The sequence below is a fragment of the Mytilus galloprovincialis genome, chromosome 2 (genome assembly GCF_965363235.1).
Source record: "Mytilus galloprovincialis chromosome 2, xbMytGall1.hap1.1, whole genome shotgun sequence".
In the NCBI taxonomy this organism is placed as follows: domain Eukaryota; kingdom Metazoa; phylum Mollusca; class Bivalvia; order Mytilida; family Mytilidae; genus Mytilus; species Mytilus galloprovincialis.
This window is the reverse complement of record NC_134839.1, coordinates 18746795-18762147: the sequence shown is the minus strand read 5'-3', so window position 1 is coordinate 18762147 and position 15353 is coordinate 18746795. Positions and strand designations below refer to the sequence as shown.

Below are 15353 nucleotides of genomic sequence, written 5' to 3'. Positions count from 1 at the left end.
AATATACCGCAGGGGGGTCAAAATACCATGGCTAAGTAAAATTTTCAAAATATCTTTTCCAGTATATTAAATACATACAAACTACTCATTGGAGTATTATAACTATGTTAAGGAGTTAGAATAGCTTGAACTTTTGAAATTCAAGGTCTATAGTAGGGGGTTCAATATACCGCAGGGGGGTCAAAATACCATGGCTAAGTAAAATTTTCAAAATATCTTTTCCAGTATATTAAATACAAACAAACTACTCATTGGAGTATTATAACTATGTTGAGGAGTAAGAATAGCTTGAATTTTTGAAATTCAAGGTCTATAGTAGGGGGTTCAATATACCGCAGGGGGGTCAAAATACCATGGCTAAGTAAAATTTTCAAAATATCTTTTTCAGTATATTAAATACATACAAACTACTTATTGGAGTATTATAACTATGTTGAGGAGTTAGAATAGCTTGAATTTTTGAAATTCAAGGTCTATAGTCATGATAGTAGGGGGTTCAATATACCGCAGAGGGGTCAAAATACCATGGCTAAGTAAAATTTTCAAAATATCTTTTCCAGTATATTAAATACATACAAACTACTTATTGGAGTATTATAACTGTGTTAAGGAGTTAGAATAGCTTGAATTTTTGAAATTCAAGGTCTATAGTAGCGGGTTCAATATACCGCAGGGGGGGGGGGGTCAAAATACCATGGCTAAGTAAAATTTTCAAAATATCTTTTCCAGTATATTAAATACATACAAACTACTCATTGGAGTATTATAACTATGTTGAGGAGTTAGAATAGCTTGAATTTTTGAAATTCAAGGTCTATAGTCATGATAGTAGGGGGTTCAATATACCGCAGAGGGGTCAAAATACCATGGCTAAGTAAAATTTTCAAAATATCTTTTCCAGTATATTAAATACAAACAAACTACTCATTGGAGTATTATAACTATGTTGAGGAGTAAGAATAGCTTGAATTTTTGAAATTCAATGTCTGTAGTAGGGGGTTCAATATACCGCAGGGGGGTCAAAATACCATGGCTAAGTAAAATTTTCAAAATTTCTTTTCCAGTATATTAAATACATACAAACTACTTATTGGAGTATTATAACTATGTTAAGGAGTTAGAATAGCTTGAATTTTTGAAATTCAAGGTCTATAGTAGGGGGTTCAATATACCGCAGGGGGGTCAAAATACCATGGCTAAGTAAAATTTTCAAAATATCTTTTCCAGTATATTAAATACAAACAAACTACTCATTGGAGTATTATAACTATGTTGAGGAGTTAGAATAGCTTGAATTTTTGAAATTCAAGGTCTATAGTAGGGGGTTCAATATACCGCAGGGGGGTCAAAATACCATGGCTAAGTAAAATTTTCAAAATATCTTTTCCAGTGTATTAAATACATACAAACTACTTATTGGAGTCTTATAACTATGTTGAGGAGTTAGAATAGCTTGAATTTTTGAAATTCAAGGTCTATAGTAGGGGGTTCATTATACCGCAGGGGGGTCAAAATACCATGGCTAAGTAAAATTTTCAAAATTTCTTTTCCAGTATATTAAATACATACAAACTACTTATTGGAGTATTATAACTATGTTAAGGAGTTAGATTAGCTTCAATTTTTGAAATTCAAGGTCTATAGTAGGGGGTTCAATATACCGCAGGGGGGTCAAAATACCATGGCTAAGTAAAATTTTCAAAATATCTTTTCCAGTATATACAATACATACAAACTACTCATTGGAGTATTATAACTATGTTGAGGAGTTAGAATAGCTTGAACTTTTGAAATTCAAGGTCTATAGTAAGGCGTTCAATATACCCCTTCTATACCTTGAATTGCAAAAATTCAAGCCTTCTTACTCCTTAATATAGTAATAAACTCCAATAAGTAGTTTGTATGTACTAAACATGCTGGAAAAGATATTTTGAAAAATTTACTTTGCCATGGTATTTTGACTCTCCTGCGGTATATGGAACCCTTACTATAGACCTTTAATTCAAAAAATTCTGGCAATTCTAACTCTTTTATGTTGTATGAATACACCAATAAGAAGTTTGCATGTATCAAACTTGCTTGAAAAGTTGTTTTGAAAATTTTACTTTGCCATGGTATTTTGACCCCCCCTGTGGTATATTGAACCCCCTTCTCTAGGCCTTTAATTTCAGAAATTCTGGCAATTGAACTCTTTTATGTAGTTAGAATACAAATATAAGTAGTTTGTATTTATTAAACTTGCTGGAAAAAATATTTTGAAAATTTTACTTTGCCATGGTATTTTGACCCCCCTGTGGTATATTGAACCCCCTTCTCTAGGCCTTTAATTTCAGAAATTCTGGCAATTCTAACTCTTTTATGTAGTTAGAATACACCAATAAGTAGTTTGTATGTATTAAACTTGCTGGAAATTTTTTTTTGAAAAATTTACTTTGCCATGGTATTATGACTCTCCTGCGGTATATTGAGCCCCCCTACTCTAGGCCTTTAAAATTTCAAAATTCTGGCAATTCTAAACTCTTTTATGTAGTTAAAATACACCAATCAGTAGTTTGTATGTATTAAACTTGCTGGAAAAGATATTTTGAAAATTTTACTTTTCCATGATATTTTGACCCCCCTGCTGTATTACTCTAGACCTTTAATTTTAGAAATTCTGGCAATTTGAACTCTTTTATGTAGTTAGAATACACAAATAAGTAGTTTGTATGTATTTAACTTGCTGGAAAAGATATTTTGAAAATTTTACTTTGCCATGGTATTTTGACCCCCCTGCGGTATATTGAACCCCCTACTCTAGACCTTTGATTTTAAAAAATCTGGAAATTCTAACTCTTTTATGTAGTTAGAATACACCAATAAGTAGTTTGTATGTATCAATCTTGCTGGAAAAGTTATTTTGAAAATTTTTCTTTGCCATGGTATTTTGACCCCCCTGTGGTATATTGAACCCCTACTCTAGGCCTTTAATTTTAGAAATTCTGGCAATTCAAACTGTTTTATGTAGTTAGAATACACCAAGAAGTAGTTTGTATGTATTTAACTTGCTGTAAAAGATATTTTGAAAATTTTACTTTGCCATGGTATTTTGACCCCCCTGCGGTATATTGAACCCCCTTCTCTAGACCTTTAATTCAAAAAATTTGGCAATTTTAACTATTTGGTGTAGTTAGAATACACCAATAAGTAGTTTGTATGTATTAAACTTGCTGGAAATTTTTTTTTGAAAAATTTACTTTGCCATGGTATTATGACTCTCCTGCGGTATATTGAGCCCCCTACTCTAGGCCTTTAAAATTTCAAAATTCTGGCAATTCTAAACTCTTTTATGTAGTTAAAATACACCAATCAGTAGTTTGTATGTATTAAACTTGCTGGAAAAGATATTTTGAAAATTTTACTTTGCCATGGTATTTTGACCCCCCTGTGGTATATTGAACCCCCTTCTCTAGGCCTTTAATTTCAGAAATTCTGGCAATTTTAACTCTTTAATGAAGTTAGAATACAACAATAAGTAGTTTGTATTTATTAAACTTGCTGGAAAAGATATTTTGAAAATTTTACTTTGCCATGGTATTTTGACCCCCCTGCGGTATATTGAACCCCTACTCTAGGCCTTTAATTTTAGAAATTCTGGCAATTTGAACTCTTTTATGTAGTAAGAATACACCAATAAAAAGTTTGTATGTATTTAACTTGCTTGAAAAAATATTTTGAAAATTTTACTTTGCCATGGTATTTTGACCCCCCTGCGGTATATTGAACCCCCTACTCTAGACATTTGAATAAAAAAAATCTGGAAATTCTAACTCTTTTATGTAGTTAGAATACACCAATAAGTAGTTTGTATGTATCAAACTTGCTGGAAAAGTTATTTTGAAAATTTTTCTTTGCCAAGGTATTTTGACCCCCCTGCGGTATATTGAACCCCTACTCTAGGCCTTTAATTTTAGAAATTCTGGCAATTCGAACTGTTTTATGTAGTTAGAATACACCAATAAGTAGTTTGTATGTATTTAACTTGCTGGAAAAGATATTTTGAAAATTTTACTTTGCCATGGTATTTTGACCCCCCTGCGGTATATTGAACCCCCTTCTCTAGACCTTTAATTCAAAAAATTTGGCAATTTTAACTCTTTGGTGTAGTTAGAATACACTAATAAGTAGTTTGTATGTATTAAACTTGCTGGAAAAAATATTTTGAAAAATTTACTTTGCCATGGTTTTATGACTCTCCTGCGGTATATTGAGCCCCTTACTCTAGGCCTTTAAAATTTCAAAATTCTGGCAATTCTAAACTCTTTTATGTAGTTAAAATACACCAATCAGTAGTTTGTATGTATTAAACTTGTTGGAAAAGATATTTTGAAAATTTTACTTTGCCATGGTATTTTGACCCCCCTGCGGTATATTGAACCCCCTTCTCTAGGCCTTTAATTTCAGAAATTCTGGCAATTTTAACTCTTTTATGAAGTTAGAATACAACAATAAGTAGTTTGTATTTATTAAACTTGCTGGAAAAGAAATTTTGAAAATTTTACTTTTCCATGATATTTTGACCCCCCTGTGGTATATTGAACCCCTACTCTAGACCTTTAATTTCCAAAAATCTGGCAATTCTAACTCTTTTATGTAGTTACAATTCACCAATAAGTAGTTTGTATGTATTTAAATTGCTGGAAAAGACATTTTGAAAATTTTACTTTGCCATGGTATTTTGACCCCCTCCCCCTTTTTTACCATGGAAAATCAAAACTACCCTTATATTTATATATACATATGTTATAATTACAAATAATTAAAGCATTCAAGCTACATATGGTCTAGTTATAATGTGTCAATAAGTATTTTGAATGACATTTTGTTGGTAAAGACTTCAGAGCACTTATACCAAGGAAAGATATTTCTTTTAATTAAGCATGGAAAATGTACCTTCCCTTCTTGTATGAATGATTTTTTAATCTATGATAAGCTTTAGAATAATGTAAAATGTTCTAATAATCATCTAGGATGAAAAAAACAGGGGGGTTCAATTTACCATGGGGGTTCAATTTTCCATACAGGGGGGGTTCAATTTACCATGGGGGGGTTCAATTTACCATAGCGGTATTTTGACCCCGGGGTCAATTTACCATGGGGTTCAAAATACCATATGACACCGGGGTCAATTTACCATGGGGTTCAAAATACCATATGACACCGGCACCTGGTTAAATTGGCACCTGGACAAATCAGCACCTGGTTAAATCGACACCTGATATAGTCAATTCGTCACCCATGTTAAATATATATTTAACCAGTATTTTAAGCAAAAAGAGTAAAAATAAGTAAGGGGTTGCCAGAATTTTTTTCAGTATTTAAGCAAAAAGAGTTAAATACTAACTTTCACATTTTTGGGTGTTCATTGTACATTTTGTATATATTTATTTTTCTCAACTAAATGACATTTTTGGTGTATTTTTAATGATATATATATATGAGTAGTCAAAATAATTATTACGTCTGGCAAGGCTTTTTTAATTTTATTCTGGGACACCTTTCTATGACCGCAAGGTTATGTTAATTTTTTTCTGGGACGCCTTCCTAAGAAAGCCTTCCTACGAACTTCGTAGGAAGACATCACAGAAAAAAAATAAAATAGCCTTGCCAGACGTCATAATTATTTGGACTAATACATGAGATATTGGATATTTTTATGCATTATTTAAACCAGTTGAGCATTTTACAGGATTGTTTGTTACATGCTTTTTAAACTTTACTGAAAAAAAACACCTTAAATTTGCTTATTATTTGGCATGAAAGTTTGATTTATTGAAAGGGACTCGTAGTTTTCCATTTTTTTTTAATAACTGTCTAATTGTTAAAACAACAGCTTGGGTAAGGGCTTCGTTGTTTACCTTTATACACAACAACATAATTTTACTTTGGTTTCGTTGTTTACCTAAATACACAACAACATATTCACTATGTACTTGGTAACAGTTATTAATTAATTGAATAGAAAATATTATAACAAATATTATTGGATGCCGAATTGACGTCAAATAGGTGCCGATTTGACTAGATGCCAATTTAACCAGGTGCCGACTTGACTTGTACGTTTCAATTCCTCTGCGATCATTTGCGGTATTTTCTTGAGAAAAACCTATTTTCCATCATCAAAGAGAAGAAGAAACTGCTTGAAAATGATTCTGGAACGCTTCATGATTGTTAAAATAAGTTTAATTCACTCAAAAAACAATTTCAAAACTTGCGATGTTTAAACAGGAAGTTTCAAAAGCATGTGTAAACAAAGAAATTAACCGGCGAGAGTGTAAATCCGTACATAACAGATATCACTATAGTACGACTTTGAAAGCAAAACAGTTCCATCCTTTTGTAAAACAGTCTTTAATATACCTATCACATTAATGTTTGAAGGGTCTTAAGCTTATTCAAACCATAAAAGTCGGTATGAAACACCAAAACGGAATGAACAATAACCGATTACGTTTTGTAGTTTACAAATTCTAAACTGGTTCCCGTCAAACTACAACACTTTGTCCGAGTGTAGTGAAATACAAGCAGAAACCAGTTAGTTTGTAAACTGGTTCCTGGCTGATTACTACACAATGACCTCTCATGCATAATTAATGATAACACAAGCAGATTCCAGTTTGTATAGAAAATAGTAAATACGAAACCAAGCGCGGTAGGCAGAGAAATGTAATGAAGTTCAGGTCGCCAGTAATGGAACAATGACTGCGTCATTTTCCAAAAATTACAAATTTAATGAACATTGTTAAAAATTGACTATAAAGGACAATAACTCCTTAGGCCAGGATTTTTTAATTTGTTGGTTTACGGATCCGCCGACCCGATTTTGCTGATTTCCAGAATAAAAATAAAATTGACTTTTCATTGCTTTTTTATTCCCGCCGACCCTAACAAATGCATTATCCCTGAAAAATAATTAAAATGTCCTTTTTTTATGAAAGGAAATGCATAAATCACTTAATACAGAAGTGATGACACTTTCTGTTGTGAAAAAATGAAACTTTCAGTTTACGTTTCTAAAAATAGACAAATCAATTATTAATGACCTTGAAATATTGTTTGCGCAAATAATTTTGCGGAACGAAATCTGTGTTTAAAACTAGTTACACAATAAGTTCGTTTCCTTTATTTGTCACCAGTCCGTAAGATGCCTGTTCTCATAGAAATAGACTTGTCCAAATGTGGACAGGTGGAAGTTCAAGACACCGAGTAAAAGTTCTGAATTTTAACAAATCATTTGAAATTTTCTTGTTTTCATAGATAATAAAAAAATATGTTCCATTTGGATAAAAAAACAGGAATGCATGACAACTATTATTTAACCCGATATTTTCGTTTTTCCAGTGGATGAGTCTATTACGTTTTTGACACGCGTGTTGAAACTTATTTTCGTACGACGTTTTTACATTTTTATCTTTATCAGTTTTCGTGCTAATTACTATTCACCAAGTTTTAATTAAGAGCTACCGACATGAATCTCTTTTTCTTGTTTGTGAAATGAAGATTTAATTTCGTCTATGTCCATGCACCCCTTTTTTACGGGAAATTATTAGACAATGTCATGCGATGTTTATTACAGCTGAGAAATACTATTTCATCGAACTAAAATTTAAGAATGATGACAAAATAGACTAAGTATGACAAACATATATTTAGAAAGGTGAAATATATATATATTTATTTTGCATATCAGTTTTATGTCTTGAAAGATCTTTTTTTTTCTTTTTTTTTTCGACCGACCGACCCGACTTTTTCATAGAGAAAATCCGTAAACCAACAAATTAAAAAACCGTGGCCTTAGGGGGTCAATTGACCATTTCGGTCACGTTGACTTATTTGTAAATCTTACTTTGCTGAACATTATTACTGTTTACAGTTTATCTCTATCTGTAATAATATTCAAGATAATAACCCAAAACAGCAAAACTTCCTTAAAATTACCGATTCAGGGGCAGCAACCCAACAACAGGTTGTCCGATTCATCTGAAAATTTCAGGGCAGATAGATCTTCACCTGATAAACAATTTTTCCAACATGTCAGATTTGCTCTTAATTGTTTGGTTTTTGAGTTATAAGCCAAAAACTGCATTTTACCCCTATGTTCTATTTTTAGCCATGGTGGCCATCTTGGTTGGTTGGCCGGGTCACCGGACACATTTTTTAAACTAGATACCCCAATGATGATTGTGGCCAAGTTTGGTTAAATTTGGCATAGTTGTTTCAGAGGAGAAGATTTTTGTAAAAGTTAACGATGACGGATGCAAAGTGATGGGAAAAGCTCACTTGGCCCTTTGGGCAGGTGAGCTAAAAATGAAATTTCAAAACAACTGAAAGAGACTTTCTCTTTTTCATTGAGAATTTATACCTTTCTGCACTCATTGTAAAAAAAAAATAATCAACATGTTTGCTGGTGATCTCAGAAGTTGATTGGATGAGTTGTAGGGTCATAACTTAAATCAGATAACTGGGTTGCGTTCAATATCTTAGTGGCTACTTAGGGCTACATAGATTTATTACTTTTGAATGTGTAGCAAGCCTAGCTGCTACATAGATATTGATATTAAGTTCTCACCGGGGCTCGGATTTTAAAATAGATAATTTAACTATCTTGATTGGATAAATGTTTCGTGGATGCTCTTCTTTAAGCTTTTATCCCTTTCTGTTTCAAGCTGACCTCAAAACATGCCAGTTTTCATGCTTTTAATGTCATAACTACAATCCCCAAATAAGACTATTTACTGGGTTTGTAATTACATGAGCAACACCATGGGTGCCACATGTCGAGCAGGATCTGCTTACCCTGCTTTGCACCTGAGATCACCCTCAGTTTTTGGTGGGGTTCGTGTCGCTTAATCTTTAGTTTTCTATGTTGTGTTTTTTTAGCTATTGTTTGTCTGTTTGTCTTTTTCTTTTAGCCATGTCATTGTCGGTTTATTTTTGATTTATGGGTTTGAATATCCCTCTGGTATCTTTTGGCCCCTCTTCAGAGGTATCTTTTCATGTTATTATTTCAAGGTATTGCTGGTATTAATCTGATGTATAAATTTTACAAAAATCTGGCAAAAATTGTACCTGTGAGAGTGCTAAAAAGACTGGACAGACGTACAGACACTATTTCCATGTCCCATGAAACACAAAAAGAAATGATAGAGTTTTAATATTGCAAGTAAACAAAAATTACTTGCAATTGGGAAAATTTAAGTTTCACTTCTGATAAATTTACCTGTACTAAGGCCAAAACAGTGCTGTGAGGGTCCAACTGAAGGTCAACTTCATCAAACAAACGATGAATCACTGTTTGTGTTGTCTCATTGATGGAATTCATTCTTAATATGTCCACAATATTAGTATCTGTTAACATAACACATGTACACTTAACTCTCTGGGAAAAGGCTGGTAATCACATACTGTGGATTCATTTATTTTCATGGGTACCAATTTTTTTTCGAGGATTAAGAAAAACTTGCATGTTAGTAGATATTTAATTTCGTGGTTTTGATATAACCTGCATACAAGTCTACAGAAAATTTGTCATTTTTTTAACATTTAATTTTGTGGTTCACCTATACATATGGAATCCATGAAAATTGGTATCCAACGAATAATTATGAATCCACATTATTCATAAAACATTTTTGAGAAGTAATCACATTATCAGAAATAATGACAATAATAGTTATCAAATGTAAAGAAACATTAGTGAGCAAGTTGATATACCTAAAACTTTTTAATTACAGGGGGACCTTATAAATATCTTACAGGGACCTGCTGGCATAGCTATGTTGTGTTAACTACGGTCCGATTCTATTCTGTTATACTTAGACAGTACTATTGTTCCATAAAATCTATTTTCTTTTGCAACAATGAACCTGACCTTAGATCTAGTGACTTCAAAATCAATTTGGTCCTCCCTTCAACCACATATCAATCTTATAGAAAGGTATTTTAATTAAACATCCTGAAACCAATTCCTGCAGATTTTTTTTGGTAACAATGGCAATTAAATCAAAATGTGGTGACCTCAAAATCAAATGGAATCTTCATCAAATTATATGTGACTATATATATCAGAGTAAAGTTTCAATCCCAAAAATAGTATACTTGCTTTATCACTAAAAAACCATTTCCCTGCACAAATTTCTGCTTGAACTTGACTCTGTTGTTATTCAAAATCATTTCTAAGAACAGTCCCAGTTATTGGTATTATTTTATAGAAGGTAAACCTACCTGAAGACTGTGTCAGGTCATTGCAGATATTATCACATGTCTGAAAATATATCAATACTATCTATCATAATCAAACATATACCACATACTGTGGATTCATTATTATTCATTGAATTCAAATTTTCGTGGGTTTGGTGCGTACAGGTGAACCATGAATTTAAATGTTCAATGAATTATTACTTTTTCAAAAGGCTTCATACAAAGAAATTTGCAAACCAAGAAATCAAACACCATGGAAATGCAAGTTATCCTCAATCTATGAAAATTGATACCCACAAAAATAAATGAATCCACAGTATTAGAATGATGACTCTGAAGTACAAACAATTTGCGATTGTATTAGGTAACTAGAAACAAATTTAATGTAGATAATTTTCTCATGTCAATCACACCACATCTTCTTTAATAAAAAAATTAATGCAAGTTTAATTCAATCATTATTTGACACTTTTTGCATAAATAACAAGAATGTGTAGTACATGGATTCATGACTCGCACTTTCATTTTCTATGTTCAGTGGACCATGAAATTGGGGGTAAAAATTCCAATTTGTCATTGAATTAGAAAGATAATATCATAGGGAAAATGTGTACTAAGTTTTAAGTTCATTGGACTTCAACTTCTGCAAAAACTACCTTGACCAAAAACTTTAATCTGAAGCTGGACAGACGCACAGACGGAAAAACATCATGCCTCAAAAATATTTGAAATAGACAAGCCAGGATGATTAAAGATCCTTACTCTATAATAGTTGTCGTTTGTTGATGTGGTTCATAAGTGTTTCTTGTTTTCTATATAGATTAGACCGTTGGTTTTCTCATTCAAATGGTTTTACAATAGTAATTTTTTGGGGCCCTTTATAGATTGCTGTTCTGTGTGAACCAATGTTGAAGACCGTATCTTGACCGATAATGCTTTACTTTTATAAATTGTGACTTGAATGGGGAGTTGTCCCATTGGCACTCATACCAGATCTTCCTGTAGCTATAAAAATTTAAGTACATTATTTTTCGTTGGATACCAATTTTCGTGGATTTCCTGGGTACAGGTCAACCACGAAATTAAACATTCCCTGAATGACAAATTTTCTACAGACTTGTATGAAGACCTCGGGAAAACCACGAAATTAAATATCCATAAACATACAAGTTTTCCTTTATCCACGAAAATTGTTACTCACTAATATAAATGAATCCACAATATCCTTCAAAATACAGATGTTCCTTTCACATAAAAGTCAAAAGTTTTTACCTCAGCCAGTTTGAATATCAAATCAGCATCATGAACACTTTTAATTTTATTAATCCCAACACTCTTAGTAAACAAAATCCCCCTTTTTTTTTAATTGATACTATACCTTTTTCAATTTTTCTGGTGCTATGTATCCAAGTATCAGCAACTGAACAGTAAAATCTAAACTGGTCATTTCTTTTTCCAACCATTCCCCTGCAATTAGAAAACCAGATGCTCCGCAGGGCACAGCTTTATAAGACCGCAGAGGTTGAACCCTGAACGGTTGGGGCAAGTATGGACACAACATTCAAGCTGGATTCAACTCTAAATTTGGATTGTGATTAAATAGTTGACACAGCATAGGTTTCTGACACAGAATGAATGTGGTCTAATGAACTTAAAAAAAATGTTTGCCTTTGAGCAATTCACTATGCTGTTGAATATTAATCCTCTCAAAAAAATGTTTGAAGAAATTTTCTTTTTATTTATGAAATCTGAAATGAAAAAAATTGACCCTCCAATTTTTTTTTCACATCCCCCTTTCCCTTATTTCAAAACTGATCTCAATTCAAATTTCTAATGAAGTTTGCAACAATAACTACTCATTTAAATACATCATAAAATATTAAAATGTAAAAAAAGTGCTTGTTATCACTGAATGGTAAAGATTGTTTTAATCTATCAGTTGGTAGTAAAAGTGAATATACATTGTATATTGTATAAAACAATGACTGAAGTTGATTCAACTACTATTCTGGACAAAGAAAGATAACTCCAATTGAAATCCAATTGGAATTTCTTGCTATTGCACAATACTGTGCAATTGAAAATATTTGCTATTGCACAATACTGTGCAATTGAAGATTTCTTGCTATTGCACAATACTTAATATAATAATTTTGGATCCTGATTTGGACCAACTTGAAAACTGGGCCCATAATCAAAAATCTAAGTACATGTTTAGATTCAGCATATCAAAGAGGCCCAAGAATTCAATTTTTGTTAAAATCAAACTTAGTTTAATTTTGGACCCTTTGGACGTTAATGTAAACCAATTCTAAAACGGGACCAAAAATTAAGAATCTACATACACAGTTAGATTTGGCATATCAAAGAACCCCAATTATTCAATTTTTGATGAAATCAAACAAAGTTTAATTTTGGACCCCGATTTGGACCAACTTGAAAACTGGGCCAATAATATAAAATCTAAGTACATTTTTAGATTCAGCATATCAAAGAACCCCAAGGATTCAATTTTTGTTAAAATCAAACTAAGTTTAATTTTGGACCCTTTGGACCTTAATGTAGACCAATTTGAAAACGGGACCAAAAATTAAGAATCTACATACACAGTTAGATTCGGCATATCAAAGAACCCCAATTATTCAATTTTTGATAAAATCAAACAAAGTTTAAATCTGGACCCTTTGGGCCCTTTATATTCCTAAACTGTTGGGACCAAAACTCCCAAAATCAATACCAACCTTCCTTTTATGGTCATAAACCTTGTGTTTAAATTTCATAGATTTCTATTTACTTATACTAAAGTTATGGTGCGAAAACCAAGAAAAATGCTTATTTGGGTCCCTTTTTGGCCCCTAATTCCTAAACTGTTGGGACCTAAACTCCCAACATCAATACCAACCTTCCTTTTGTGGTCATAAACATTGTGTTTAAATTTCATTGATTTCTATTTACTTAAACTAAAGTTATTGTGCGAAAACCAAGAATAATGCTTATTTGGGCCCTTTTTTGGCCCCTAATTCCTAAACTGTTGGAACCAAAACTCCCAAAATCAATCCCGACCTTTCTTTTGTGGTCATAAACCTTATGTCAAAATTTCATAGATTTCTATTTTCTTAAACTAAAGTTATAGTGCGAAAACCAAGAAAATGCTTATTTGGGCCCTTTTTGGCCCCTAATTCCTAAAATGTTGGGACTAACACTCCCAAAATCAATCTTAACCTTCCTTTTGTGGTCATAAACCTTGTGTTAAAATTTCATAGATTTCTATTCACTTTTACTAAAGTTAGAGTGCGAAAACTTAAAGTATTCGGACGACGACGACGCCGACGACGACGCAGACGACGACGCCAACGTGATAGCAATATACGACGAAAATTTTTTCAAATTTTGCGGTCGTATAATGATAAATATTACCAAAATTCTGAATAACAATGCATTATTTTGCTTAATATTACTCTTAATACAATCTAAGATCAATATATATATATATATGATATCAAATTATGCATAAAACAAGAAAAGGTGTCTATAGAACACCATGCCAGCTAACACTATAAGCTTACATTCATATTCAATGAACTGTAAAGCCTGAGAAAATACCCGCATTTGGAATATATTTAATCAAAGTGATGGAAATCACTCATGGAAAGATTAGAAGAGTAGTTGGAATAATTTTATAATATAGAATGGTGGGGGAAATGAACATTAATAAAGCACTATTGCTGAAAATTGCATTAACAGCAGGTCTTTTGAAGGAAACATGCTTTTCTAGTATGAGGATAAAATGAGCTCAAATTAAAAAATATGGGTCTCCCTTAATTTGCACATTTTTATTTAAACTGCAGTTAATATCTTATCCAAATAATGTTGCCTGTTCTGAACATGTTTCAAAAAAACAAAAAATTGCATATCATAAACTGTTATCACAGAGATATGTCTCGCCTTTTTGTAATTTTGATAATGCAAATGTTGAAATTAAAATAGCAATACTTTAACATGTAAGTTATGCAAATATTCAAAGTCGATGAACAATGACTGAAGGTACATGGCTAAACAATCTCCATGGAATGAGATGTGCCAATGCTAATACAACTGCATACCAATTACCATTGGCTCATTATAAGTCGTTCCCTTTAAACAAACCTAAACACAAACATTAACTTGTAAACTATGTAAAAGTTTCAAAGTCAATGAACCATGATCAGGGGTGGGGCTATATAATCTCCATGGAAACGATACTTTCAAATGCCAATACATTTGCATACCAAATATCATTGACTTAACATAAGAAGTTCACCATAAACTAATCTAATCACAAACTAATACATGTAAACTAAGCAAAAGTTTCAAAGTCAATAGACCATGACTGAGGGGGCGGGGCCAAATATTCTCCATGGAAATGATATGTGCTAATGCTTATACAACTGAACACCAATTAACATTGGCCTACCACTAATGGTTCCCCTTGAACTGACCTAATCACAAACTAATACATGTTAACTTAGCAAAATTTTCAAAGTCTATAGACCATGACTGATTGGGCGGAGTCAAATATTCTCCATGGAAATGAGATGTGCTAATGATTATACAACTGAACACCAATTAACATTGGCCTACCACTAATGGTTCCCCTTGAACTGACCTAATCACAAACTAATACATGTTAACTTAGCAAAGTTTCAAAGTCAATAGACCTTGACTAAGGGGTAGGGACAAATAATCTCCATGGTAATGAGATGTGCCAATGCTAATACAACTGCATACCAAATATCATTGACCTACCACTAGTGGTTCACCATGAACTAGACCTAATCACAAACTAATACATTGTTGACGCCGTTGCCGCCACAGACGCCGGAAACAGCATACCTATGTCTCGTTTTTTGACTCCGTCAAGACGAGACAAATAATTTTTCTAGTAAATGTTACCAACTATCCTTGTAAGACATAAAATCTAAACAACAGCTAAGAACTTTAAAGTGTCAACAAAAATAATCAAAAAATGTTGTTTTGGGGCATTTTGTAAGTTGAAAAAGAGGTTATATGACATTGAAGATTAAAAGTTGTAGAGTGCCTTTTGATCAATTATTTAGAGATTTTCAACACAG

At 32.4% G+C, this 15353-nt stretch overlaps 1 protein-coding gene across 2 annotated transcripts in view; it reads right to left on the bottom strand.

Moving 5' to 3' along the window:
* LOC143063043 (uncharacterized) overlaps positions 1-15353 on the bottom strand; it is a 73071-nt gene that overhangs the window by 21021 nt on the left and 36697 nt on the right. For both annotated transcript variants that reach the window (XM_076234959.1, XM_076234960.1), the window contains exons 11-13: positions 11621-11709; positions 10264-10303; positions 9260-9387 (exon numbers count right to left, since the gene is read on the bottom strand). In XM_076234959.1, coding sequence (XP_076091074.1) covers positions 9260-9387; positions 10264-10303; positions 11621-11709 — 257 coding nt within the window. The remainder of the gene's footprint in view (positions 1-9259; positions 9388-10263; positions 10304-11620; positions 11710-15353) is intronic.